General features: G+C 63.6%; 4 protein-coding genes across 12 annotated transcripts; 2 read left to right on the forward strand and 2 right to left on the reverse strand.

The window, feature by feature from the left end:
- The first annotated feature begins 19 nt into the window (after nt 1-19).
- Nucleotides 20-8,761, forward strand: STX3 (syntaxin 3). 4 transcript variants are annotated; one of them, XM_064452968.1, is made up of 11 exons: nt 20-374; nt 1,900-1,980; nt 2,059-2,158; nt 2,262-2,336; nt 2,486-2,553; nt 3,525-3,633; nt 3,930-4,003; nt 4,096-4,230; nt 5,265-5,375; nt 7,914-8,014; nt 8,269-8,761. In XM_064452968.1, the coding sequence occupies exons 1-10, from the start codon at nt 345-347 to the stop codon at nt 7,989-7,991; spliced, it is 861 nt and encodes a 286-aa protein (XP_064309038.1). In that variant the 5' UTR covers nt 20-344; the 3' UTR covers nt 7,992-8,014; nt 8,269-8,761. The 4 variants fall into 4 exon arrangements, 3 of the variants coding, with proteins under 3 accessions (XP_064309038.1, XP_064309037.1, XP_064309036.1); XM_064452967.1 differs by lacking the exons at nt 7,914-8,014; nt 8,269-8,761 and adding exons at nt 6,114-6,227; nt 6,702-6,792; XR_010373171.1 differs by lacking the exons at nt 7,914-8,014; nt 8,269-8,761 and adding an exon at nt 6,114-6,196 and having other exon boundaries at nt 5,265-5,582.
- Nucleotides 8,762-8,900: 139 nt separating this feature from the next.
- Nucleotides 8,901-11,263, reverse strand: MRPL16 (mitochondrial ribosomal protein L16). The gene is made up of 4 exons (XM_064452970.1): nt 11,153-11,263; nt 10,749-10,814; nt 10,487-10,635; nt 8,901-9,433 (listed from the first exon to the last, which is right to left on the reverse strand). Exons 1-4 carry the CDS (start codon nt 11,193-11,195, stop codon nt 8,948-8,950), a joined length of 744 nt encoding a protein of 247 aa, XP_064309040.1. The 5' UTR covers nt 11,196-11,263; the 3' UTR covers nt 8,901-8,947.
- Nucleotides 11,264-13,145: 1,882 nt separating this feature from the next.
- Nucleotides 13,146-15,512, reverse strand: CBLIF (cobalamin binding intrinsic factor). 3 transcript variants are annotated; one of them, XM_064453346.1, is made up of 9 exons: nt 15,241-15,512; nt 14,937-15,116; nt 14,636-14,779; nt 14,395-14,538; nt 14,121-14,293; nt 13,863-14,037; nt 13,550-13,694; nt 13,351-13,469; nt 13,146-13,268 (listed from the first exon to the last, which is right to left on the reverse strand). In XM_064453346.1, exons 1-9 carry the CDS (start codon nt 15,311-15,313, stop codon nt 13,207-13,209), a joined length of 1,215 nt encoding a protein of 404 aa, XP_064309416.1. In that variant the 5' UTR covers nt 15,314-15,512; the 3' UTR covers nt 13,146-13,206. The 3 variants fall into 3 exon arrangements, with proteins under 3 accessions (XP_064309416.1, XP_064309415.1, XP_064309414.1); XM_064453345.1 differs by having other exon boundaries at nt 13,550-13,691; nt 13,812-14,037; XM_064453344.1 differs by having other exon boundaries at nt 13,812-14,037.
- A 6,398-nt stretch (nt 15,513-21,910) lies between these two features.
- On the forward strand, nt 21,911-24,845 carry LOC135313711 (membrane-spanning 4-domains subfamily A member 12-like). Of its 4 annotated transcripts, none has more exons than XR_010373243.1 (7): nt 21,911-22,059; nt 22,280-22,399; nt 22,649-22,705; nt 22,999-23,130; nt 23,708-23,821; nt 23,918-24,211; nt 24,331-24,845. XR_010373243.1 is itself a non-coding variant. In XM_064453349.1 (7 exons), exons 1-7 carry the CDS (start codon nt 21,970-21,972, stop codon nt 24,349-24,351), a joined length of 618 nt encoding a protein of 205 aa, XP_064309419.1. In that variant the 5' UTR covers nt 21,911-21,969; the 3' UTR covers nt 24,352-24,845. The 4 variants fall into 4 exon arrangements, 3 of the variants coding, with proteins under 3 accessions (XP_064309419.1, XP_064309417.1, XP_064309420.1); XM_064453349.1 differs by having other exon boundaries at nt 23,918-24,001; XM_064453347.1 differs by having other exon boundaries at nt 23,918-24,845.
- The last annotated feature ends 1,013 nt before the right edge of the window (nt 24,846-25,858 follow it).

Below are 25,858 nucleotides of genomic sequence, written 5' to 3' on the forward strand. Positions count from 1 at the left end.
GAGCTGGGGCCACCCCACATCCGCCCCTGCCTCACCACCACCTCCGGGGTGGCCAGGGACACCCACAACCGTCGCCTTTAACGGTGCCGGTGTCCCCGCGTGTCCCAGGTGAAGGGTGGCTCCACCTCGTCCCTCCCCTCGGCGCCTTCCTGCCTTCCTTGTGCCTGTCACTGGGGATTAGCACAGGGACAGACCCAGGCTTGGGGACAGGGACAGGGCCACCCGCCACCTCGTCTGGATGTAGGAGGCCCAGCTGGCCGGGGAGGACCGAGGGTGGCATCCCCCATCCCTGTGGTGGGCGAGGACGGGGACCCCCCTGCGCCCCACCAGCCCTTGGGGGCACCATGAAGGACCGGCTGGAGCAGCTCAAGGCGGTGAGAGACAACCCCCTACCCGGGGATGGGGGGGCATCTCGTGGGATGGGGGTCCCCAGGGCTTGCTGGGACCTGGGTGTCACACGGATGGGGGTCCCTGAGACCCCACCCCATGGTGGATGGGGGTGTCACGGGGACGGGGGAGTCCTGAAAGCCAGGTCTGTGGTGGATAAGGACATCATGGGGATGGATGTCATCAAGACCCCACCCTGTGATGCATTGGGCTGTCATGGAGATGGGGGGCCCTGAGACCTCACCCCACGATGGATGGGGACACCATGGGGATGGGGGGCCCTGAGACCCCACCCCATGATGGATGGGGTCATCACAGGGATGGGGGGCCCTGAGAACCCACCCCATGATGGATGGGGACACCACTGTGATGGGGGGCCCTGAGACCCCACCCCACAGCGATGGGGGTGTCAGGGACCAGGGGAGTCAGCCCTCTGTGTTGTTTGGGGGTGGGGAGGGTATTTTGGGGAGAGATAAACCCCCAGGGTGAGGGCTATGCCCCCCCAAGCTGTGGGGTGCAATGGGGAGATGCCAGCCCCCACTCAGGCTGTGTAGGGCAGTGGTGCCTGTCCGTTGGGGGGCTGGGAGCGGAAGTGGGGTGCCCACGGGGACCAGCACCCCATCCCACGCCTCAGCAAGTTCCCCACCACCATCGCCGCTTCCTCCTCCTGTGTCCGCCCAGCCGTGGGGCCCCACTGTCCCCCAGCTCCCCGGGGGGCCTCCCCGCCCCATTATCAGCTGCCCACGGGGCAGTGGGGGTCCCAGCAGCCCCCCACCCTGCACCCGGGCCCCAGCGTGGGGCCAGCAGCCATGGCAGGGAGGCTTGGCAGGGATTTAGTGGGGATTACGAAGCCATCAGATAAAACCCTTGGGAGGGAGAGAAGGGATTAATTTTATTTTTACTCTGGCAGGAGGAGGCGCGGCGGGGTGGAGGGGTGGGGGTCCCCAGCTGAGGTCTGTCCCCCTTTCTGGGGACACCGTGATGAGGCACCAGGCACCCCCCGGGATGTTGGGAGAGCTGATGGAGGGGCAAGGGGAGGCGGAGGGGCCAGGGTTGGCATCCCAGGAAGGCACGGAACAGGGAGCCCGTGGGTGGGGACCAGGGGCGACGTCAGGGTGATGGGCAACAGCCACCTTTGGGCCCCCTGCCGAGCCCTGGCACTGCTCAGACCTGCCACAGGACAAAGGTCGGGGCCATAAAACCCTGTCCCGTTTCTGTCCCAGTCCCCAGCCCTGTTTGGTCCCCGGCCCTTCCCTCTGGCCAAGCCCAGCAATCCCTTAATTCCCCGGCCAGATGTGAGCCAAGCTCGTGTGTGTGTGTGTCCCCGCCGCTGCAGATGCCACCCCTGTGCCACCACGGCTGCTCCCGCCGCATCCCCCCGCCCCAACTCTGCAGAGCTGGGCTGGCCTCCCTGGCCAGGCGTGGTGGCTGTCACCGGGGGGGTGTCCCCGGGCTCCCCGGGGTGCAGGCGGCGGGGTGCCACCCCTGAGCGCTGCCCGCCGTATCCCTCAGAAGCAGGACGCGGACGATGACACCGAGGAGCTGGAAATTGCCGTGGACAACACGGCGTTCATGGACGAGTTCTTCTCGGAGGTGAGGGGGGTGCTGGCATGGGGCCGGCGGGCGCGGGGCTGCCTCCCAACCCTCCCTCATCCTCCCCGGCTTGTCTAGATCGAGGAGACCAGGCAAAACATTGACAAGATCTCGGAGAATGTGGAGGAGGCCAAGAAGCTCTACAGCATCATCCTCTCGGCCCCCATCCCCGAGCAGAGTAAGTGTGGCAGCTGTGTCCCCCCCCCTCCCTGGGTCACAGGGCCCCTTCCTGCAGACGTCCCCGTGGTGGCTTCCCCAGGTGACGTGCTGTAACCCCTCAGAGACCAAAGATGACCTGGAGCAGCTAACGGCAGAGATCAAGAAAATGGCCAACAGTGTCCGCAACAAGCTGAAGAGTGAGTGGTCGCGTCCCCACTGCTGTGTCACCCAGCCCCACGGGTCCCTGTGTCCCCAAGGGAAGGGCAGGGTGTGCTGGAGACCCCCAGGCCATCGGGGCTGGCGGGTGGGGAGGGTCCCTGATGGGCTGGGGTCCGGCTCTTGGCAGGCATGGAGAGGAACATTGAGCAGGATGAGGCACGGTCCTCCGCCGACCTCCGGATACGCAAGTCCCAGGTGAGCTCTGGTCCCTGGCACCTGCTGCCGGGCCTGTCCCCACCCCGCACCCCCAGGTCCTGGGTGCCCTGTCCCACCCTGTCCCCCACGGGCTGGAGATACGGCATGTCCTGGGTGTCCCCACATCTCTCATCTTTGTCCCCTGTCCCCAGCAGCACCCTGTCCCAGGCACATCATGTCTGGGTGGTCCCAGGCTTTGTGTCCCTCTGTCCCATTCCCAACACTCTGTCTTGTCCCCCATGGGCTCGGACATGCCACATCCTGGGTCCCCAGGCCCCTGTCCCCAGCCCCAGCTCCTTGTCCTGCCCCGTCTCCTGGGGATGGAGACATGCCATGCCTGGAGTGTCACTGGTCTGACTCCCTGTCCCCATCCCTCGCACCCATCTTGTCCCCTGTGCTGGGGCTGTGCTGTGCCCAGGGTGTCTCCAGTGTCACACCCCTGTCCTTGCTCCTGTCTCCTGGGGCTGGCATGTGCGTTGCCTGCGGTGTTCCCGTCCCCAGCAGCTGGCCCTGGGGCTGCGATGTGCTGTGTGCCCACTCCCACACACCTGTCCTTGGCCCTGTCCCCTGGGAAAACGGCCCATGGGGCTGTGACACGCCATGCCCGGGGTGTCCCCAGCCCCATGTCCCCCCATCCCTGTCCCCAGCACTCGGTCCCGTCCCCTGGGGGCTGGGGAGGTGCCATGCCCGGGGTGTCCCCAGCCCCATGTCCCTGTCCCCGTCCCCAGCACTCAGTCCCGTCCCCTGGGGGCTGGGGAGGTGCCATGCCCGGGGTGTCCCCAGCCCCATGTCCCTGTCCCCGTCCCCAGCACTCGGTCCCGTCCCCTGGGGGCTGGGGAGGTGCCATGCCCGGGGTGTCCCCAGCCCCATGTCCCTGTCCCCGTCCCCAGCACTCAGTCCCGTCCCCTGGGGGCTGGGGAGGTGCCATGCCCGGGGTGTCCCCAGCCCCATGTCCCTGTCCCCGTCCCCAGCACTCGGTCCTGTCCCGCAAGTTCGTTGACGTCATGACCAAGTACAATGAGGCACAAGTCGACTTCCGGGAGCGCAGCAAGGGCCGGATCCAGCGCCAGCTCGAGATCAGTGCGTGACCCCCACCCCCTCGGGCCCCGCCCCTCTGGAGAAGTGGGTGGGGCCCCCTCCTGCCGACCACACCTGTTTGGCAAAACGGGTGGGGCCAGACCCCAAAGACCCCGCCTATTTGGCGAAGTGGGTGGAGCCAGGCCCCAAAGACCCCGCCCATTTGGCAAAGTGGGTGGAGCCAGGCCCTGCAGCCCCCTCCCATTTAGCAAAGTGGGTGGAGCCAGACCCTAATGGCCACGCCCCGTTTGGTGGAGTGGGCGGGGCCCGTTCCCACCACTGACTCCATGTGCCTGCAGCCGGCAAGAACACGACGGACGAGGAGCTGGAGGAGATGCTGGAGAGCGGGAACCCCTCCATCTTCACCTCAGGGGTGAGCGCCTGCCACGCTGGGGGGCCGGGGGGGACCCCAGGGTCAGGAAGCACCCCTCTGACGGCCCCTGCACCCTTCCCAATCCATTGCAGATCATGGACTCGCAGATCTCGAAGCAGGCGCTGAGCGAGATCGAGGGGCGTCACAAGGACATCGTGCGGCTGGAGAGCAGCATCAAGGAGCTCCACGACATGTTTGTCGACATCGCCATGTTGGTGGAGAACCAGGTACGGGCAGCGCGGGGGTGAGCAGCGATCTCTGCGTGGGGACGAGCAGGGACTGTGCGTGAGGATGAGCTGAGACCCGTGCACGAAGCCACGCAGGGACCGGCACACAGGGGCTGTACAGGGCTCTGTGGGGACACAGGGAGACACGTCGGCATCTGCACGGAGCCACACAGGGCAGCGCAGGGACCCGCGCAGGGGGTTCCAGGCAAGGTGGGACCCCCCTGCAGCGCCACGTCCAGCTCTGGGGCCCTCAGCACAAGGACACGGGGCTCTTGGAGCGGGGCCAGAGGAGGCCATGAGAACGCTCCGAGGGCTGGAGCCCCTCTGCTGCGAGGCCGGGCTGGGAGAGCTGGGGTTGTTCAGCCTGGGGAAGGGAAGGCTGTGGGGAGGCCTTATTGCGGCCTCCCAGTGCTTAAAGGGGGCTGTAGGAAGGATGGGGACAGTCTCTTCAGCAAGGCCTGTTGCGATAGGACAAGGGGTGATGGTTTTAAATTAAAGGAGGGGAGATTTAGGCTGGAGATAAGGAAAAATTTCTTATAGTGAGGGTGGTGAAGCACTGGAACAGGTTGCCCAGAGAGGTGGTCGATGCCCCATCCCTGGAAACACTCAAGGCCAGGCTGGACGGGGCTCTGAGCAACCTGGTGTAGTTGAGGATGCCCCTGCTCACTGCGGGGGGTGGGACAGGATGGCCTCTAAAGGTCCCTTCAAACCCAAACCATTCTATGGAGCCATGTGGGGTTGGGTGGGGACCGGTGCACAGGTCCCTGTGGGACCACCCAGCACCCAAACCCATGGGTACTTGGAAGGGTAAAATCAGGGGTGGGCAGGGGTGCGCCCCACACCATGGTGGTCCCGGCCCCTCTCTCAGCTCCTCTCTGTCACCCCCCATGCAATGCGAGGAGCTGCTGTGTGCACCGGGGAAGGGTGAGTACCTGCGCCATGGGGCTGTGCCAGGTGCCATGGGACTGTGCTGCACGCCGTGGGGCTGTGCCACCGGGTCCTGGCTGAGCGTGTCCCCTCTCCCGTCCCCGCAGGGTGGGCTGCTGGATAACGTGGAGCAGTACGTGATGCACACAGCCGAGCACGTGGAGCAGGCAAACCAGCAGACCAAGAAGGCGCTCCAGTACCAGGGTCAGGCGCGCAAGGTGGGTGGGTTCCAGCACCCCTGGGTGCTCTCAGTGTCCCCCTCCTGCTCTCTCTGTCTCTCTCTGCCTCCGCCCCGCCGCCCCCGCGCCCCGTAGGGAACCATGATCGACCGCATAGAGAGCAACATGGACCAGTCCGTCGGCTTCGTGGAGCGGGCCGTGGCTGACACCAAAAAGGCTGTGAAGTACCAAAGTGAGGCCAGGAGGGTGAGACGGACCGACCGCCCCGGTGTCCCCCAGTGTCCCCTCCATAGCCCCCAGCATCCCAAAGGCACCCCCTGTGTTCCCCTCTGTCCCTCAGCGTACCTTCACCTCCTCCCAGTGCCCCCAGTATCTCTCCATATCCTCCAGCAGCCCTGAGACCTCCTTGTGACCCTAGCCACCTTGTGTCCTCCAGCCACCCCCTGTGTCCCCAGCTACCCCCAGTGGTCCCCCAGATGACCCCAATGGCTCCCACCTGTCCCCAGTGACCCCCAGCCACCCCAGCTGGTCCCTGCTCCTCCCTTGTGACCTCCGCGGGGTTGGCAGCTCTGTCCCTGTCCCCCTGCCAGTCCCAGCTCTGAGCCCCCGCCTACCCCCAGGTGTGATGAGCCGGTGAGGGCTCAGCCCCTCCTGCCCTGTCCCCGGGTCTGCAGCATCTCTGGCTTTTCTGGGCTCCTCTGTGCCCACCTCTGCTCTCCAGCCCCCCCACACTGGGCAGGCGTAACTGGCCTCCATCTCCCCTTTTGCCCCCTCCAGAAGATGCTGATTTTGGCGGTGGTAGTGGCACTCTTGCTGGGGATAGTTGCCCTCATCATTGGACTTTCCGTGGGGCTAAACAAGAAATAGACCCCAAGGCAGGGGTTGTGGTCTGTAAGTGTTGGCGGTCAAGGGGAGCCCCACTGCGGGGCCACGGGACCCCGGAGGGCTCAGGGATGGCAGGCAGGCACAGCTGGGCTGGCTCTGCCGTCATGCCCTGCCTGGGCTGCTCTGCCCACCCCTGGGGCTCTGCGTCCCCGTGCCGGGGTCTGGCTCTCTGGTGTGTCAGTTTCTGCTGCTGCTTTTGGGGCTGGGGGTGCTGGGTGGCCGGTGGCCTCGGGTCTGTGGTGTGCAGGGCTCCGTGGTGCTTGGGCTCAGTGGTGCTCAGGGCTCTGCGGTGCTCTGCGGGGCTCTGTGTTGCTCGGTGGTCTGCTCTGGGGTCTGGATTTCGGCTCGGTGCTTGACTCTGTGTTCCCTGTGTTGGGCTCTGCTATCCCTACTCCCTCTGGACCCACAGGGCCCTGCTGCAGCCCCTCACCCCCCTCCCCACTGGCCAGGGGCTGACATCTCCCCCTTTCCCTCCTCCAGATGCTTCCGACTGTCCCAGCAGTGACGTCTCCCTGTGGGACCCTCCCTGGCACCGTGGCTCAGCCCCCTCCTCTCCCCACTTCTGGACCCACTGCCCTCAGACCCCTCGAGCCTTCCTCCATGGAGGGGTCCCATCACCGGAACCCTTTCCCCTGCTGGACCATCCCCTGCAGCCCCTGCTGTCCTGCCGCTCCCTGGGGTCTGCCCCTCTTGTCGTCGTGTCCCCTGGGGAAAGGGGGCAGTACTCAACTATTTATTTTCCCTTTGCTGATAAATCAACTTCTCCTGATCCCCCCTCTCTTGCTGGGGGGAGCGAGGGGGCGGGTGGCCATGCTGGCACCGTGACACCGTGGGGATGTGGCAGCAAGAGGAGAGGAGGTGCCTTGCTCGGGGCAGGTGAGGGCCGGACCCTCACCCACACGGATGTCCTGGGAGGACAAGGGATGGGGATATGGTCAGGACAGGGGGTTTGGTGGCACCAGCAGCTGCCGGCGGGTCTGGCCATGCTTTGCTGTCCCCCACGCCACAGCAGACGGAGCCACCGGGGACCCTGTCCCCTCTTGGCCTTGAGGTCCGCAGCTGGCATGTCCCCTGACGCTGACTGCCCTGGCACCACGGGGAGCTGGGGCGGGAGGACGCGGTGGTTGTGGTTATTTAATTCCTATTACAATAAAGATCCCTGCTGATGCCCTCCCTGCGCCTCTCCTCTCCGTGCACAGCGTGATGCCGGGGTGCTGTGGGGACAAGCAGGGTGCTGGCACCCCAAACACACAAAGCAGGGGGGGCTGCCCCTGGGCTGAGCATGGCTCCGGCTCAGCTTGCGGCAGCCATGGCATCACGGCCAGGCTGGCGCCTTTGGCCGAGGACCCAGGGTCTGGGAATGGCCCCCATTTTCGGCTGCTGTAGTGATGCAGCCCCTTGGGGTGGAGATGTGACAGGGGAGCGGGGGGATACCCCCAAGCCCCACAGGCTCTGCCAGGCCGGGCCAGATCATCTTTCGTCACGGTTTTGGGTAAGTCACAGCGATGGGGACACGTCCCCCCCATGCGCTGGCACTTGGTCGCCTGTCCTCAGGGGACACCGGTACAACCACATCCCGGTGCTACACAGGACCAGCTCACACCTGCCCCACTGCCTCCCCAGCCCCTGTCCCCATCCCTTGTCCCCCCTCCACCCGTGGCCCTGCCTCACAGCCCCTCTCTCCCCACGCAGAAGAAGATCATGATCATGCTATGCTGCATCATCCTTGCCATCATCTTGGCTGCCAGCATTGGGAGCATCTTCGCCTGAGACCCCCACCCGCTGCCCTCCAGGTGACCGGGCGCATGGCGGGAGGGTGGCAGTCGGGGTCCCCAGTACCGCCCGAAGCCCGGGGAGGGGGTTTGGGCCTTGGTGGGGTTAAGCCAGCTGGGATTCACCTGCCTTTCCCCTACCAGCATGTCTGGAGGGTGCTGGCAGAGACCAGGTGTCCGCAGGCAGCCACAGTGGGGAGGGATGGGGCCAGCTGCAGCATGGTGGGAGCTGCATCCCCTTCCTCAGCAGTGCTTCATCTCCCTCCCGGCTGCAGGTGGCCTTTCCCTCTCCTGCCCCACCGCCCGGATGATCCTGCCTGCATCCGCCTGCGGCTCCGGCCATCGGAGAGACCCCGACCGCTGGCCCCAGGACCTGCCTGCCAAGCCCTCGTCCCCGGAGCCCCGAGGACATCCCTCTGCTGCAGCCTGCGTGTCCCCAGAGGAGTGGAGACCACCTGCCCTGCTCCCCCTTTCCCTCCCACTGCTGGGCGAATGCCCGAAGGTCTCCCCTCACTCCCCATCCTCCATTTGGCCGACAGTCAGCGGCCCCTGTGAAAAGCAGCCCCCTCCTCAGTGGCACAGAGCGGCCGGAGGAGCTGTGTTCCTCCCCGGGGCAGCATGCAGGCGATGTAGAGGGCTCTGCCTTGCTCAGGGTGGAAGGAGGAGCCTCTCCCCTCGCTCAGAGCTCGTCTGAGGTGACTTCTCTGCCTCGCCGGCTCTTCGGATGTGCAGTCACCTGTGCCGGAGCCCTCCTCCTGAATAAAGAGATCACCCACGCTCTGCTCCGGGGTGCTGTGTTGCAGAGGGCGTGTCTCAGAAGTGTAGGCAAGCTCTGATGTATGCATCGCCTCCAGGATGCTCCTGGCTCTGTGTTTGCACCTCCAAAAACCACAGGGACTGATGCAGGTTCTTGTGGAAAGGTTTAATTAAGGCGGCCCCTTCCCCAACTGCTTGTTACACCCTGTGTTTCAAGAAGAATTTGCCCCAGAAGCGTCCCTTCAGCCGCAGGTCGTAGGGGCTGAGGTACCTGCGCATCCCCAGCATGTTGGCGGTGACGATGCGCTCAAAGGTCCAGGGGTTTTGGTTGTTGAGTCTCTTCTCCTCCTCCTCCTGCCGCATCTGCTCGAGGCCGTCGCGGCTGATGGGGATGGCGGGGAAGGGCAGTTTCCTGGCCACCTGCATGAGGAAGGGCTTCACCTCCTCAAACTCGCAGTGCCCGCCTACCTCCACCACCAGCCGCCCGCTCTTCACCGCCGTCACATAGTGGTCGATGGGGCCCTTCCCGCCCCCCATGCGATGTCCCAGGCTCTTCCGTGTCACTGGCTTGTAGGGGGCTGGCACACGCCAGATGGCAAACATGGTCTTGGGGTCCATGCTGCGGCCGATGGTCAGGCGGATCATCTCGAAGTGGCCCCAGTGGAGGTACCCGCCCCCCAAGGCCTGTGGGGGAAGGACGGGGCACATCAGGGACCGAGCGCTGGTGGGGTGACGGGGACAGAGTTCCCCCCGTCCTGCCCTGCGCTAGCAGCCGTCCCCTCCACCCTTCATGCACATTTTTGGGTGGGAGCAGGCTTTGAGAACATCTCAAAGCTACCTTTCCAATTTAAGCTCGGTATTATGTTAAAATCATGGAATCATTAAGGTTGGAAAAGACCTCTCCGATCATTAAGTCCAACCGACAACCCAACACCCCCAGGACTCTTAAACCATGTCCCCAAGTGCTGCGTCTACACTATCTTGATTTTTGAATACCCCCAGGGACGGTGACTCCCCCACCTCTCTGGGCAGCCTGTGCCAGGGCCTGACCGCTCTTGCAATAAAGACATTTTCCCTCATACCCAACCTAAACCTCCCCTGACGCAGCTTGAGTCATTTCCTCTCGTCCTGTCACTGGTGACTTGGGAGCAGAGACCGACCCCCCCCTCACTCCAGCCCCTCTCAGGCAGCTGCAGAGAGCGAGAAGGGCTCCCCTCAGCCCCCCCTTCTCCAGGCTAAACCCCCCCAGCCCCCTCAGCCGCCCCCCAGCACACTTGTGCTCCAGACCCTGCCCCAGCCCCGCTGCCCTTCTCTGGACACGCTCCAGCCCCTCAAGGCCCTCCTTGTCCCGAGGGGCCCAAACCTGAGCCCAGCATTCGAGGTGGGGCCTCCCCAGTGCTGAGCACAGGGGCCCCATCCCTGCCCGGCTCCTGCTGGCCACACCAGCGCTGACACAAGCCCGGGGGCTGGTGGCCTTCTAAATATCCCTATTCCCTTACTGGGGAAGCTGAGACCCTTCCTGGTGGAGGTAGCTCAGTCAATCCAGCTTTTCGGAGCCAGTTTGGGACCAGCCCTCTCTAGTCGCTGGTTTGTTTGGAGTTTTCACCACCCATGGGAGGGCTCAGCACCAGATGGGGGTCTCCAGCCTGGGGGTACCCAGCGCCCTCACTCTCCCCAGGCTGCCCAAACGCAGCCCCTGGCCCATCTGGGCTGCCCCCTCGGCCCTGTCCTGCTCACCAGGATCCCGTACTGCCCCTGGGTGAAGTCGGTGGCTTCCCGGGCCGGGCCACGGATGTCACGCAGCTGCCGGGGCTCCCGCCTGACCTTGGGCACAGCTGGCACCTTATCCATGAACTTCAGCTTTGTCCTCTCCGGGAAGGTGATACCTGGCAGGGACAGGCGTGTGAAGGTCACCGGCCCGAGGACGCCCCGGTGCAGTGGGGTGCCCTGCCATCCCCGTGTGTATGTGGGGGGGTGTCCCCGCACGTGTCCCCCTTACCGCTGTAATCCGGAGGCAGAATGTACTTCTTGAGGCCCGCCCGGGGGACGGTGACGCCGCCGGGACCTGGGGGACAGAGCGGGGGGGCTCAGAGCGGGGTCCGCTACACCGGGAGGTGGGGCCCGGGGGGCTGCCCCGCTTCCTGGGGGCGGCTCTGGTAACGTCGGGAAGGACCCCGCGGGATCCCAATATCCCGCCACAGGCACCACAGCTGACCCGGGAGTCCCGGACCCTGACGATTCCCGGTTAACGCGGGAGGGGACTCGGGCGTCCCGACGCCAGAGCCTTCCCCCCGTCCCCTCCGGTTCGTCCCCCCTCCGGGCCCCAGGCGCCCAGACACGCTCCCCCCCGGACTCCCCCAAGACGCCCAGAAGCCAGCGGAGCGCGGCCCGGACTCCCCCGACCTCCTCCAGCCGTGAGCGATCGCGGGAGCCGCCATAGCCACATCGCCGAGCCGCGCCGCCGCCCGGCCGGAAGTGCCTCTGGGCGCCGCCATGGGGTCCGTTCCCCGGAGCCGCCCGGCGGAGGACACTTCCGGTGAAACGGTCCGTCCCTCCGGGGCACCCGGGAAACGCGGAGCGGAACGTTATTGTAGAATCATGGAATGCCCTGAGCTGGGAGGGACCACAAGGACCATCGAGCCCAGCTCCTGTCCCTGCACAGGACACCCCAAATTCACACCGTGGCTCCGAGGGCCTTGGCCAGGTGCTTCTGGAACATCGCCAGGCTGGTGCCGTGATGCCTCCCTGGGGAGCCTGTGCCAGGGCTCCACCACCCTCGGGGGGAAGGACCTTCTCCTAATGCCCAGCCTAACCCTCCCCTGGCACATCTCCCTGCCATTCCCTCGGGGCCTGGCGTTGGTCACCAGAGAGCAGAGACCAGCCCTGCCCCTCCTCCTCCCCTCGGGAGGGAGCTGCAGAGCGCCATGAGGCTGCCCTTGGCCTCCTCTGCTCCAGCTGAACAAACCCAGGGACTCCAGCCGCCCCTTGTACGTTTCCCCTCTAAACCCTTCCCCAGCTCCGTGGCCTCCTCGGGACACTCTCCAGTAGCTTTATACCCTCAATGTCCTGCGGCGCCCAACGCTGCCCACAGCACTCGGGGTGAGGCCGCCCCAGCGCGGGGCAGAGCGGGACAATCCCCCCCCTCGCCCGGCTGCGATGCAGGGCTCGGTGCCCCCCGGGGCACGGCTGGCCCTCGGGGCTGCCAGGGCACGCTGGGGGCTCTTGTTCAGCCTGCCACAGACCAGAGCCCCCGGGTCCCTGCAGAGCTGCTCCCCAGCCCCTCGTTCCCCGGTCTGTCTGTGCAGCCAGGGCTGCTGTGCCCCAGGGGCAAAATCTGGCACTTGCCCATGTTCAGCTTCACAGGGTTGGTGACTGCCCAGCTCTCCAGCCTGTCCAGGTCCCCCTGAAGGGCCTCTCTGCCCTTGGGAATGTCAACAGCTCCTCTCAATTTTGTGTTATCAGCAAACTTAATTAGTATGCCTTCCAGTCCTGCATCCAAGTCATTTATGAAGAGGTTAAAGAGTACCAGCCCCAAGATGGATCCCTGTGGAACCCCACTAGTGACTGGCCGTCATCATGATGTACCCCCATTTACTGTGACCCTTTGAGCCCAACACATCAGCCCATTGCTCACCTACTGCATTACGTGTGTCCAGGAGGAGACTGTGAGAGACAGTATCAAAAAGTTTACTGCAATCCAAAGAGATTACATTGACTGGTTTCCCTTGATCAACTGGGTGGGTGACCTTGTCATAGAGGGAAATAAAGTTTGTTAAGGAGGCCTTTCCCCTTGTGAACCTGTGCTGGCTGCGACCAGTAACTGCATTGGCTTTCAGGTGTTTTTCAGTAACTCCCAGAATAATCTTCTCCATAATTTTGCCAGGCACAGAGGTGAGACTGACAGACCTATAGTTACGGGGTCATCCCTGTTGCCCGTCTTGAAGATTGGGACAACATTTGCCAGCTTCCAGTCAACTGGGACCTCTTCAGATTCCCAAGGGCACTGAAAAATCCTTGAGAGAGTTCTTGCTATGACATCAGCCAGCTCTTTAAGTACCCTTGGATGAATCTCATCAGGCCGCATCAATTTATAGGGATCCAGCTGGGGCAGCAAGCTCCAGCCTGCCTGCAACTTGCTCTGTTAGTTCTGGGAGGGATCAGCCTGGCAAAATCTCCCTATGGTGCTGTGTCCCTTCCATGACGTCAGCCCCAGTCCCCCACCCCATGCCAGGCATGGGTCCCCACCAGGCAGGACCCCTCCCCGCCTCAGTGTCCCCTCAAGGCTCCCATGCCCCTCTCAGGGCATGCCCCAACCCTCTCCCCAAGGCGTTGTCCCCACCAAGGGTCCAGGTCCTCGCTGCTCGCCTCAGACACACACACACACTGGGTCTGTGCTGCAAATGGCTCTTTATTGCCTTCATGGTGGGCCTGGTGGGGCCAGGCACCCCTTGGTGGCTTCAGTAGGTGCTGAAGACAGCCTTGATGTGCTCCCCATTCTGCGGCTTGTAGGTGCCGACCCCTGTGGCAGAGGGATGGGTGTGAGACCAGGGCACCACAGCCCCCAGCACGGCCCCCTGCGCCCCCAGCCCTGGGATGCCCACCTTGCTGGAGGGCGTTCCCACCGCTGAGGAATTGCCAGTAGGTTCTGTCATTCGGGTTGGCGGCCAGCCCGTGGATGGAGACCACCATGGGGCCCCAGGATGTCGGCTCTGTCTGGAAGCTGCCAGGGAGGTGGGTGGGCTCAGGGCTCGGTGGGGAGATGCCACTGCTTCCCCCCCCCGCAGCCCCTCTGACTCTCACCTAAACTCGTTGGGTTTCTCTGCCGCTGCCACCTGCAGCACCCTGAGCAGTGTGGAGCCTTTCAGGACGTGCACTGTGGTGGTGAACTTGAAGTGCTCGCCCTGCAGCTTGTTGATGATGGAGTAATGCACTGTGATGAGGGCTGCTGGGGGGAGAGGGGCAGGGTGGGCACCCACACAGAGCCACGGGGCGCAGGGCAGGAGGGGTCTGGGAGCAATGTCCCCATGGAGTCTGGGGGTGCTCTGGGAAGGAGAAGCTGTACCTCTGTGAACCCCAGTTTTCCCCAGCTCTGGCTGTAGGATCGGGAACTTACTGGGGCTGGTGGTGCACTGCAGGCTAGCCGCTTCTAAGTAGGATTTGCCCACGAGGGCAGGCAGGACCTGGGCGATGGCCATGGGCTGGCGGTAGTCATGGCTGTACACCACGGAGAAGGCCTGGGCGCAGTCCCAGTTCCGTGGGGCGTAAAACTTGCTCGTGGCCTTCAGTGCCTGCAGAGGAGGTGGGAGGTGGCGTGAGGAGCCCCAGGAGCGAGACTGGGTGGCCACAGTGCCACAGCTTCCCCTCCCCATACCTGCAGGGCCAGCCCCATACTGTAGATGTTCCCAATCATGCCATTCCCCTTCTTCTGCTCGTTGAGGAAGCCGTTGGTCACCGTCGACACTGCCTCCCAGAGCAGGTTCTTCACAGAAGGGTCTGCCTGGTTGTACGTGCACGCCAGCGCCAGCACCGCCATGGCACGGGTGTCTGCGAGATCCCGCTGTCACTGCCAAGCCTGCCGGGCAGGGCCGCCGGGAAGCGGGCTTTGCGAGCGGAGGGGACACGATGGAACCGGAGGGATGCCTTACCCACGGAGAGCTGGTTCTCGGGGCTCAGCACCTGCTTGGCCAGGGCCACGGATGCCTTTTGGTAGCTGCCCGTCCGTGCCAGGCACAGGCCCAGGGTGTCCAGGCTCACGCTGTACAGGGTGGTCTTCGGGACGCCCTTCTCCTCTGCAAACCAAAGTGCGGCGAGCTGATGGGGGGCCGGGATGTGGGGAGGGAGATGCTTCCCCGGGCACCCCAAGTGCTCCCCCCCGTCCTGGCATACCCAGGCTGGCCAGCTCCTCCTCTGTTTTCTGCTGCAGGATGTCGATCAGGTTGACGGTCTGCCCCAGTGCCCTGACGTGCCGGGGGTCCTCGCAGGAGGAGAAGAGGGCGAGCACATACAGGGCCACCTGTCCCGAGGTCATGTCTGGGGGGACAAGAGAATAGCCGGGGCATGTGGGGGGCCATGACCTGGCACCCTGGTCCCCAGCCAGGGTGGAGAGAGCTGGCGGCGCCAAGCCTGTGGTACTGGGTCCACCGGCTTTGGGTGCCACAGCAGGGGTGCACCCGCCGCCCCTCCCTACCTTTTGGGGCTCTCTTCACCGCATCTTCCTTTATATCATGGAGCAGCCACTTGCAGGCACTACTGTCGGTGGCCCCAGCCAGGTTCATGGCCAGGAGGACGCTGGGGTTTGGCAGCTCCTCCATGATGACAGAGTCCTCCAGGCGCTGCAGCATCTTGGAGACCAGTTTGTGTGGGGCAACTGGAAGGAGAGGGGCCGGCCACCCGCTGGCACTCGCAGCAGGAGGTCACCAGGGACCCCATGTCCCCTCCACGCAGGGCTACCGGTTCCTCTCTGGTGCCTCTGTGGAAGGGCTGACACTCACCACATTCCTGCGTGGCTATGGCACCTGCCAGGGCCAGCAGGACCCCGATGCTGAAAGCCACACCGGGCATCATCTCGTCCTCAGGACAAGCAGGTCCTCTCAGGCCAGCAGAGTCCTGTGGGCACTCGTCAATCTGGGCGTCCTCTCTGCTTTTAGCTGCTCCTGGTGCCTTTCTCCAGTCATCTGCCCTTCCGCAGCCACCTTGGTACTGCCAAGCACCGCCCGCTTATCTGTGTGCCCAAGGGTGTCAGAGTTGGAGGGTCATGACTGTGCAGGCAGTGATTTTCCATTTGAGGTCACTGAAATCGCAAGGGACCGGTTGTACCAGTTGAACATCTGTGAGTGTGTGGGGCTGGAAAGCTCAGTACCCGGAAGAATGATGGGGGTCAACATGGGTGCTACCAAAAAGCATTTAAAGGACAATGCCTTCACCAGGCACGCTCAGCACGGGCTGACGGAGGGAAAGTCCCGTCTAACTAATTTCATAACCAGCTATGATAAGGTCTGTGGATGACGAGAAGGTGGTAGATGTTGTTTTTCTGGATTTTACGAAATCTTTTGATCCTGTCCCTCATGGCATCCTTCTGGACAAGGTGTCCAGGTGGGTGATGAGCAGGTTCATGGTGTGCAGGGTGAAGAACTGGCTGGATGGGCCTCAAAGAGGGAATGGGGCTACAGCTGGCTGGAGACCAGTCACTGCACCTTAACACACCCTTAGCAAATTTGCTGATGATGCTAAACTGGGAGGTGCTGGTGACTCTCTTGAGGGCCAAGAGCCCTGCAGAGGAGTCTGGCTGGGTGGGAGCTTTGGGCAATCATCGATGGCAGGAAATCTAACATGAACAAATGCTGGATTCTGCACCTGGGATGGAGCGCACTGGTGGGGACCTTCCTTACCAGCGTGGGTGACCAAGCAGCGGCCACAGTTAGGCAACAGCTCTGCCTCCACCGATGCACTCTGGATGGGGATGGTTGTGGGGTGAGCAGGACAAGGGGGCTTGGGGCAGCTCCGGGTCCACCAGCCAGGTCATCTTCTGCCCCAGGATGCTCGCCACGGGGTGCTGGGGGCTGCCTACCCCTGCAGGGCCCGTGGGCTACAGGGGTGTCACAGGCTTCCACTCCAGGGAGAGGGTCTGGCCGGTGCCAGGACCAGCCCTGCCTGTCTGGGTGCCCCCACCATCACCCTTCCCCTGCCTGCTGCCCCACGCCAGAGCCCGGCGGCATCTGGGATGGGGAGGGCAGACTCGGGGTGCCTGGGGATGCCCCTCATCCCAGCACAGCCCGAGGGACAGAGGTCAGTGCCCTTCTGTGCCTCAGTTTCCCCAAAGGCTCTGCAGTGGGAGGGTGGCCCAAGGACACGGTTGTCACTCTGTGTGCAGGGGCCAGCCTTTTGGGGTGAGGAGGGCAGGACATGCCAGACATTGACCTCCACCTTCTCCATCGCCCCTCCAGGTGGGGATGGGGACCAGGGGAAGGAGCAGGGCTGGGGCAAGGACAGGGACTGGGGCCTTTGGTTTGCCCCCTGAGAGGAGGAGAGCTCTGCAGAGACGAGCCCCAGCTGGGTGCGAGGGGCTGGGTGTGGGGCTGCAGGGACCACCCGGCCTCCCATTGGGAGAGCTGCGGCTGCTGACCTTGGCCCAGGTGTAAAAGCCATCAGTGGAGGCTGCTCCTCCTCTTCTTCCTCCTCCATCACAATGAAGGCTCTTAGGGGAAGGTGGTTTGTGCTCTTTCTTGTGGCTGCAGCCTGGGCACAGGATGCTCTGGGTAAGGGGCTGTTTTGGGGGGGGAGTCCTGCTGGGTCTGGCTGCCCTCCCTGGGGAGGGGGAGCAGGCAGTGCCCCCTGGGCTGGGCTGCTGGGTGCCTTTGCCCTGCAGGGTGGTGGGCATGGGTGGTGCCTGGCTGCCAGAGGAGGAAGACCACAGTCTCCTCTCCACTCCAGGTAGGGCAGGTCTGTAGGTTAGGCTGCCTCAAGCACCAGGCTTGGGGCTGGGAGGCCAGATCCAGAGTGAGGGAAGCCCTGGGGTGGGTCCTGCATCCCCCCCATGTCCCTGTGGGGACCCTTCAGGAGCCTCGTGGCCACATTGGTGCACAATGGCCCCTGGGGCCACCTCATTCCCTGTCCTCCCCAAGGCTGTAAATGCTAAAATGGGGGAACTCGAGGGGACACCTGTACTGGGGGCTTGCCTGGCTTGCTCCCCTGGCTCAGCCCTCCTTCTCCTCACCCTGCCACAGTCTCTGTTACATGTGGCCACGCGTGGCTCTCTGTGGTGGTGCCAGCCAGCCTCCTGGGGAGCCATGTGGCTGGTGGGGAGCTGATGCTGGGATCTGGCTGTGGGGTGACTGCTGCTGATGGAGACAATTACTGGCTGGAGCACCCACTCATGGGCTGCGGGACCACCCTGGAGGTAAGGAGCCGGGGGCGACCATATGTGGAGGTGCTGCAGCAGTGTGGCCCTCCTCCTCCTTCTTGGGGTGGGTGTAGGGTGGGCAGGGGGATACCGTGTCCTGGAGGGGAGGGACAACATCAGAGTATCCTTGGCCATGACTGCCAAAGCCTCTGTGGCTGGGAAGAAAACTCTGTGGGACAGGCATGGAGGGTTGTCCACGCCACCCCACTCCCAAGGGTGTCTGTGCTGTTGCTGTCACTGTACCCACGTATAGGGTGAGCTCCAGGACTGGACCCATGTGTCCTGCCGTGCCCCTGGCATTGTGCCCATGAGGAGGGCCCCCAACAGCACCCATGGGGACAACCACCCCTTTGTGAGGGTGGGAGTGCCGGTTAAATTGAGTGGGACTGTTACCGATGACCTGAAACCTGGCTCTCACCATGTGCCCAGGAGCTTTCTGGCCCCTGGGCTGGCAGCACCCCTCCTAGGGTGCTGGGGACACAGAGGGGACACCCACTCTGAGCCAGGTGATGCCTTCAGCCCCATGTCTGCTCATTTTCCCAGCTCTTCCCAGACACCATCCGCTACAGCAACATCCTCCACTACCGCCCCTCAGCTGGGGGGCCTATAGCTCGTGCCAGACCCTTCTCCCTCCCCGTGGACTGTTACTACCCCAGGTGAGCAGGGAGCCCCATGGAGCTGGGCTCTGGCTAAGCCCTGTGTTCCTACGCTCCCTTGGTGTGAACCACGGCGGGACCCCTCGGTGCCCAGTCCACCAGCCCGTCCTGGGCAGGGGGGCTGTTGGGGGTGCCCACCCGTGGGGGATGTGGCAGGTGGGGGTGCCCTGCCTGCCTCTGGGAGCCTGTGACCCTGCTTGAGGGTGCTCTGTGGTATAGGACGGGCAGTGTTTCATCCAGAGCCATCCAGCCCACCTGGGTTCCCTTCAGCTCCACCGTCGCTCACCGGAGACACTTGCGCTTCGCCCTGGATGTGTATGACAGTGAGTGGGGGAGCCCCAGACCCTCTCGTTCCCCTATATGTGGGGACCCCCCTGCCCACCCAGGGCCCTGCGGTGATGACTGGGGCAGCCACAGCCACGTACCTTCCAGGTACCTGGTCCTCCCGCCTGCGCCAGCCCACCTATTCCCTGGGAGAGCTGATCAACATCGAGGCGTCAGTGAGCACCGACCCTCGCCTGCCCCTGAGGGTCTTCGTGGACGAGTGTGTGGCCAGCCCGAGTGCGGCAGGGCAGCTGAAATACGAGGTCATTGCTGACAACGGGTGAGTGCTGGGGCTGGGCACAGGGTGGTGGCTGCCAAATTGTAGCTCTCCCTCCTCGCTGGGACCCTGTGGGTGGTGGCAGAGCCTGTCTCGACCCCTGGGGGGTGGCAGTGCCCATCTCAACCCATCTGCCATCCTGGCAGGTGCCTGCTGGATGGGCAGCTTGGTCGCTCCCGCTTCCTACCCCAGCGTGGAGACCGCTTCCTCCGCTTCCAGCTGGACACCTTCCGCTTCCCAAACACCTCCGACAGCCAGGTCTGTGCCAGCGGGGTCTGGGGGTGTAGGGAGGGGGTGGCGGGGGGCGATCGGTGGAGAGCCATGGGGCAGCTCAGGTGGTACAGCAGGAGGATGCTTGTCCCTGCAGATCTACCTCCGCTGTCAACTGAAGGCTGTGGCAGAAGGGGCTGGCAGCACCTCTGGCAAAGCCTGTTCCTATGACCGCGTGGCAGCCACCTGGCACTCCCTGGATGGGGCCGATTGCTCATGCTGTGGCTCTCCGGCTGGCTGTGGGGGCCGGCGGCGACGCCGGCTGGCGAGCAGCGGAGGTAAGAGGACCCGCTCAGTGGGATCTGTGAGCCCTATGGGGGATGCTTGTGCCCAGCAATGCCTGATGGACTTCTTGCAGGGCTCCTGGGGGAAGCCAGCATCCACCTCGGTCCCCTGGGGCTGCTCTTGACTCTACACAACTCATCCTCAGCCCCCACGGGGCTCCCTGCAGCACTGGAGCCCAGCACAACACCCTCTCGCCACCCCTCAGTCCCCGTGGTGCGGGGGGAGAAGAGGGACTTGGGTGAGTATGAACCCCCCCACAATGCTGGGGGGGAGCTGGGGTGACCCTGCCATCCCCCTCACCCCGCTGCTTCTCCCCGCAGAGCCGGCTGTCCCTGTCCCCGATGCCGTGCTGGCCATGGTGGCCATGTGCTCCGTTATCGCTGCTGTGGGCGTAGCTGGCTGCTACTGCACGGTGCGGCGCTGCCGGAGCGCGAACCAGGTGGGGAGCCCTGAGGCAGACCCGGGGGAGCCCTGCACTGTGGCCATGGCCCCCACTGCAGCTGGCGGTGATCAGGCCGCCCCTGGGAACCCCCCTGCTCCTGCAGACCCTGCCATTGTGTAAGCCTCCTTGTTTTAGAAATAAACCTGTGGTGGAAATGCTGTGCCAGGTCAGTGGGGAAGGAGGCTGTGGAGACAATGTACTCCCCTGGGTGCTCGGGGTGAGTGGGTGGGGGGGATGTGACATCTACACAGAGGCATTGGAGACCCCAAAGGGTCCCACTGGCCTCTCTGGGGCGCTGCTGGACAGCCCACACGGCCCACCATGGGGTGGGAAGGAGGTCTGCGCCCCTGGTGAGCATGGGTCCTGTGCCAGGACTCTCTGGGAGCTGGCTGACTTGGGGTGCAAAGTGGTGGTACCCCCTTTGCCCAGGTGGTGGGTGGGAAGCCTCTGACACAGGGATGCCAGCATGGTGAACCAGCCCTGCTCTGCACTGCAGCCTACAGCCCCCTCCCCAGCACGGCTGCAGCCCCCCTCCTCTGAGGATGCTCCGGGGGATGCCAGGAGCTGGGGCAGGTTGTGGAGAAGGGGGGTAAGAGTAGAGGTGCTGGCGTTTAGCATCCCACGTGGGAGCTCGTGGACATGTTGGCTCCCAGTTCCACCTTAGTGTGGCCTTAAGCTGTCTGGGGGAAATGGGCTGAGGGGTCTCCTCCTTCCTAAAGCTGCTGGGCTGGGGGGGACATGGCTCAGAGGGCCCTCGTGCCACTTTCCTGCATGGTGAGAAGCTGTGGGTGCTGGCTGGGGGAAGCGAGCCGTGCCTGTCCCCAGTGCCATGGTCACCGCCAAGCTGTCTGGACCTTCACCTTATCAGCTGCAAACCGCGTGGGCAGCGCCAGGCACAGGATGATGGCACATAGAGCAGCATTGTGTGCGCCCCCCCACCCCCCCACCTTTGCCTACAGGGCTTTAATTATTTACTGACTTGTGTTTTTTTTCTCCCCTACCTGGAGTTCTTGGCTGGACACCCTGAAACTGTGGGCCAGCACACTGGGTGCGAAGCTACCACAGCGGAGCATAGCTGGCTGTGGTTGGGGGGACATGATGACGACAGGACCTACTTGGGATCCCCTCTACCTGTCACCTCCTGCAGCCAGGGAGCAGCGACCTTCCCGGGGCAGAGCCAGGCTGATGCACAGCCTGGGACTGTCGCTGCCTGGGGAAGGGCTGATGAGGGGCCTGATCCCTGTTGACTGGTGGGGATCCAGCCCTGTGTCCTGGCTGTGCGGGGCCAGGGCAGGAGCCAGCCCCTGGCTCTGCAGGGAGGAGGCGTTTCGTGCCTAATGGCCCTTGATGGATCTTTCTTCCAGGAACTCGCTGCAGAGAGATTTTTTTCTTTCTTTCTTTTTTTTTTTTTTCTTCTTTCTGAGCTCTTGTAAACACGGCCCTGTGCTGGGGCACGTGGGCTGCAAGCGGGGCTGGCCGCAACTCTCGGCTGGGCTTAGCTCAGCCAGGAGCTTTGGGGGACACACACACACACAGCTGAGGGGCTTTTGGGGCAGCCTTTCTCCCTTGACACCCCACTTTGCTCATCCCCCTTTCGTGGGACCCTGGGCATGCTGTGGGTTGGGGTCTGAGCATCTTTCCCTGTGGAGCCACGATACCCTAGACCCCTTCCCTGAACAGAGGAAGTGGGGATGCAACACTAAGAAGCTTCCTGGGTGCCCCAATTTCCTCTCCCCACTTGGGCTGCACCCACGGGTGGGGTGGTTTGGGGCGGGGGGGGGCTGCCCCTCTCCTTCCCCCTCCCCAAAATTTCCCACTTGCTCCGTGTCCCTCAGCCACCAGTGAGAATGTGGGGCCGAGCACTGGGGTCCATCCGTGGGTCGTGGGGCCACGCGTGGGCTGGGCGGCGGCCCGGGGATGCTGCAGCCTCTGACATCAGCCGCGTTGCGCCAATGGGATCCCGGTGAGGCGGGGTGGGGCGGGGGCGGCCCCGCCGGGGACCGGGCTGCTCCGGGACCTGGACCGGGCGGGGGGGGGGGGTGTCCCCCGCTGCCCCGCACTGCCTCCATGCAGGGGATGGGGACCCTGCGGCTGGGCAGCCGCGCTGTGATGTACACGGCTGAGACCCTGCCCAAGGGCAAGAACCGAGTCATGGGGGTGAGTCGGGGGGCTGGGGGGGGGGAGGGGGGGGTGGAAGGGGGGGGGCTGGCACCCCTGGAAAATCCCCCTCTTTCCCCATCCCCGGCGATTTCTATTCCTCCTGTAAATCCCCTGGGGGATGCTGCAGCCCCAGAGTGATTTGGGGACCTAGACACCCCCCATCCTTGGGGTGGGGGGGGTCTGAGTTGGCCCCACTCTTGCCCTGCCCCATCCACAGACCATCCAGATTATGACCGGTTTCATGCACATTGGCTTTGGGATCGTCCTGACTACGCTCACCAACGTCTACACCTCAGTCTTCGTCATCGGCGAGATCCCCTTCCTCGGCGGCGTGTCTGTGCGTAGCACGGGGCCACGGAGGGATGCCCACTGGGGAGGGAAGCCCACCGGGGTCCTGGGGACTGGGGGTTCTGGTTCAGCAGCTGTAAAACTCAAGAACTAGCAATGCACAAGGGGGGAATCACCGTGCCCCTGAGAGCTGTGGGGCTGTACCTGTGGCCAGCTTGTTAATGCTGGGTGGGTGTTGGGTGCATGGGTTTGGGGGGCTCAGGGCAGTGGCTGACTGTCCCCCTCTCTCCTGGTGCAGTTCATCATCTCGGGCTGCCTCTCCATCGGGGCAGAGAAGAGCCCCACAGAGTGTGCGGTGAGTGTCCCTGGGGATCCCTATTGCTGCCCCATTTGCTGGAGGGGGTGGGTGGGAGCAGCTTGACCTCAGGTGAAACCCATCGGGGCAAAGCCAAGTCTGAAGCTTGCACTAGGGTTATGTCTGGGAAGGAGGGAAGGGGGGGAAAAAAAAGCCCCTGAAGGCAGCTTGGGCTGTTACCCTGTGCCCAGTCTGCCAGAGCACGGCTGGGCAGTGCTGCAGAGCCAGGGCGGTGGGTGTCCCCACGGGCTTTGGGATCTGACACCATCCCCAAAGCCTCTCCGTGCCCGCAGGTCAAGGGCAGCCAGACCATGAACGTCATCAGTGCCATCTTTGCTCTGCTGGGTATCGTTGCCTTCATCGTAGACCTCAATCTGAACGGGCTCTACCGCTCCAGCTTCGACTACTACAGCTATCTCGTTCTGGTAAGCGGGGGCAGAGCAGGTGTCCCCCCCCCTCCCTCCAGCCCCTGCTTTTGGAGTAGTGGTGCCCAGGGCTGGCTGAGCCTGCTCAGACAGAGCTAAACCTTTTGGGAACCTTCCCTGTCCCTTTCTCCATCACCCCTTGGAGCTGTTATGCCTCCCCCGGGTGCTGCCTGAGCCCTTCCTGGGGGTGTGGGGGGGCTTTGCCAGGCTCCTCTGCAGGGTTCAGCCCATCGCTTTTGGGGAGCGGGAGCCCATGGCCGGCAGCACCCCGACCGTGGGGCCGTCTGCCGGCGCGCTGCCGTGCGCCTGACCTATTTTAGGCCGGTATTTGGAAGATGACTCACGCCCTGGAAGCTCCTATTTCTCTCGGCAAGCCGTAAAAGCGGTGAGGCAGAGGGCTCAGAGCAAGACCTTGGCACCCGCGGAGCCGGGGCTGCAGTGCTTGGGATTGGTGGGAGACAGAGGAGGGGAGCCCCAAAATCCTTGCTCCAAAATGTGGGGTGGGGCCCATTCTGTGGGGCTGAGCTGGATTTTCCTTGTCCTGGGCGCTGCTGATGGGGCTTTCCCCATCCTGGAGCTCGCAGGGAACGGGATTTCCATTGTGCTGCTCATCTTCACCATCCTGGAGTTCTGCATCGCTGTGGCTACTGCCAATTTCTGGTGCCGGGCCACCCGCCTCAGCCCCAACGAGGTAGGGCAGGGGGAGTGAAGGGCAGCTGGGCGAGGGGCAGCAGGGCCAAGCCCTGGCCAGACGCTCAGCACTGTCCCCACCCCTGCTCTCCCCCAGGCCATGCTGATCGTGCCCAGCGCCACGCAGGTGGACCTGGCAGTGCCACTGGCTGACCTGCCCCAGCCGCCCAGCTACGCCGAGGTGATCTACGACCCCAAAGAGCAGCCCAGCTAGAAGTGGAGCCGGGGCCGGGCTGGTTCCCACGAGCAGCATCCGACCCTTGCCCGCATGACAGACCTCTTCCCACCGCCGCCGGTGCCTCCCCCCCTCCCGGGAATGCATGCCACCCCTGTCCCCGGGGAGCACACTGGCACCTCTGCCTCGCTGCATCGGGCACTGCTCCAGGCATGGGTGGGTGCGGGGGGCGGAGGAGAGGCTGGAGACCCCACAGATCCCAGTCCCCCAGTGCTGGGGACTCCCCCGAGCCCTCTCCGCTCCCAGAAGCAGCAGCTCTTTGGGTTTCTTTGCAGCTGGCTGCCCCTGAAGTCTAAGCAAGGTTCTGGCCCTGAGGACGTCGGCGCGGGGTCCTGCCTCCATACTCCCGAAACTGTCCTCAGACGGCTCCCCACATCCAGGGCTACAGCATCCTTCTCCTGCTGCACTGCAGGCTGGGACACGCTGGTACCCCCTCCCGAAAGCCAGCAAGCACCCTGAATTTGCCCCCTTCCCTGCCCATCTCCTGCCCCTGCGCTAGGTCTCAAAGAGGGGCTCTTCGCCTGCTGGCTGCTTTGGAGAAGGGGCTTCTCGGGGGGTGTGTGTGCGCATCTTGGGGCTTCACAGGGTGTTTCTGCCTGTAAATACCCGGCTGGCTGCTGGGGTTCATTCTTGTCGGCGTTTAGGACCTCCTAGAGGTCTGTTGGCCATGTAGTAGGTAGCTTATTGAGACCCTGACATACGCCAGGAGCTGCGTGGGTAGCCAGACCATCTACCTCGGCTTGTACCCCATTGGCTTTATTTTATCTTTGACATAAATGCTCCATCTGGGCCTGTGTCTCCTCATTTTGGGGGTTTCTCAGCACGGGAGCTGCAAATCCTCCCTACAGAGCTGCTGTCCGTCAGGCCAGGGGCTCATACGGTCTGGCTTCAGGGGTCTCGAGTGCCAATCACCCTCATCTGGTCCCCCTGGAGCTGGTGAGATGCAACTGTCCCCCCACTACCTGCTCCCCCGTAAGGAAATCCGCCACCCTAAATCCACCCCCCTTATATACGCAGCATCCAGGCTCACTATATTTAGTGCTGCTGGAGCAGCTGCTCAGCCGGAGGCGATGACGGTGACGGCACCAGCTCCGCGTTCTTACACCAGCCGAGGAGCTGCCCCTGGGCTGGGGCTGCTCGTCGGGGTGACAGGGGGACACCGGTGGCACGTGCTCCCTGGTCCTGCAAGACTGTGAATGGGGCTGGGTTGTCCTGTGTGATGGGACCTGATGAGTGCTCCCGAACCTCACCTGGGCTGCAGCCCCTCAAAAATCACTCATCTTGGGGGCAGGAATTGAGACCAAAGGGCTCTTGACCCATTTTTAACCAGCAGAGAAGTTTGTCGCCGCCTAATGAGCTTGTCACTGACTTCCAGCCTTAAGCACCCTGCAGTGGTGGGGATGCTTGAGAACCTAATGAGGAGTGAGGATAGTGATGAGCATCTGGCATGGCATGGCAGAGAAGGCAGTTTATTTAAGGAGCTGCCCGAACTCATGGACAACCTGGGGTGGAGGTGAGGAAGGAGAGCCCAATGCTGATTTTCAGAGGGGTGGGAGCACCCTGGTGAGTTGTTGGTGCCCTAAGGGGCCATGTCTACCTGCATTTGCTCCCTGGAGCATCTCCCCACTGTTTGGGTACAGTGTCTGTCCCCAGACCTCACCTCCAGCCCTAGAGCAGGGTAAGGAAATGGCTGTTTGAACCATCTCTTTAGTTTTGGGTTGAGTTAAATGTTTTCTTTCTTGTTTCAACAACCCCCCCCGGCCCTGACAATGCTCGCACTGCTCAGCCAAAACCTCATGGATT

This window comes from Phalacrocorax carbo, chromosome 5 (genome assembly GCF_963921805.1).
Source record: "Phalacrocorax carbo chromosome 5, bPhaCar2.1, whole genome shotgun sequence".
Taxonomy (NCBI): Eukaryota; Metazoa; Chordata; class Aves; order Suliformes; family Phalacrocoracidae; genus Phalacrocorax; species Phalacrocorax carbo.

What these genes read in the sequence shown, in the direction of transcription:
- STX3 (XM_064452966.1), top strand. Translation starts at nt 345, where the DNA reads ATGAAGGACCGGCTGGAGCAGCTCAAGGCG. An exon ending in TCCGGATACGCAAGTCCCAG is followed by an intron (nt 2,554 to 3,524) that starts GTGAGCTCTGGT and finishes CCCCGTCCCCAG; the next exon opens with CACTCGGTCCTGTCCCGCAA. An exon ending in CCAGCGCCAGCTCGAGATCA is followed by an intron (nt 3,634 to 3,929) that starts GTGCGTGACCCC and finishes ATGTGCCTGCAG; the next exon opens with CCGGCAAGAACACGACGGAC.
- CBLIF (XM_064453344.1), bottom strand. Translation starts at nt 15,313, where the DNA reads ATGATGCCCGGTGTGGCTTTCAGCATCGGGGTCCTGCTGGCCCTGGCA. An exon ending in CGAGAACCAGCTCTCCGTGG is followed by an intron (nt 14,294 to 14,394) that starts GTAAGGCATCCC and finishes GGGATCTCGCAG; the next exon opens with ACACCCGTGCCATGGCGGTG. An exon ending in GAGAAACCCAACGAGTTTAG is followed by an intron (nt 13,470 to 13,549) that starts GTGAGAGTCAGA and finishes CCTCCCTGGCAG; the next exon opens with CTTCCAGACAGAGCCGACAT.
- MRPL16 (XM_064452970.1), bottom strand. Translation starts at nt 11,195, where the DNA reads ATGTGGCTATGGCGGCTCCCGCGATCGCTCACGGCTGGAGGAG. An exon ending in TCTGCCTCCGGATTACAGCG is followed by an intron (nt 10,636 to 10,748) that starts GTAAGGGGGACA and finishes TGTCCCTGCCAG; the next exon opens with GTATCACCTTCCCGGAGAGG. An exon ending in AGGGGCAGTACGGGATCCTG is followed by an intron (nt 9,434 to 10,486) that starts GTGAGCAGGACA and finishes CTTCCCCCACAG; the next exon opens with GCCTTGGGGGGCGGGTACCT.
- LOC135313711 (XM_064453347.1), top strand. Translation starts at nt 21,970, where the DNA reads ATGCAGGGGATGGGGACCCTGCGGCTGGGCAGCCGCGCTGTGATGTAC. An exon ending in AGAGCCCCACAGAGTGTGCG is followed by an intron (nt 22,706 to 22,998) that starts GTGAGTGTCCCT and finishes CCGTGCCCGCAG; the next exon opens with GTCAAGGGCAGCCAGACCAT. An exon ending in ACTACAGCTATCTCGTTCTG is followed by an intron (nt 23,131 to 23,707) that starts GTAAGCGGGGGC and finishes CCCATCCTGGAG; the next exon opens with CTCGCAGGGAACGGGATTTC.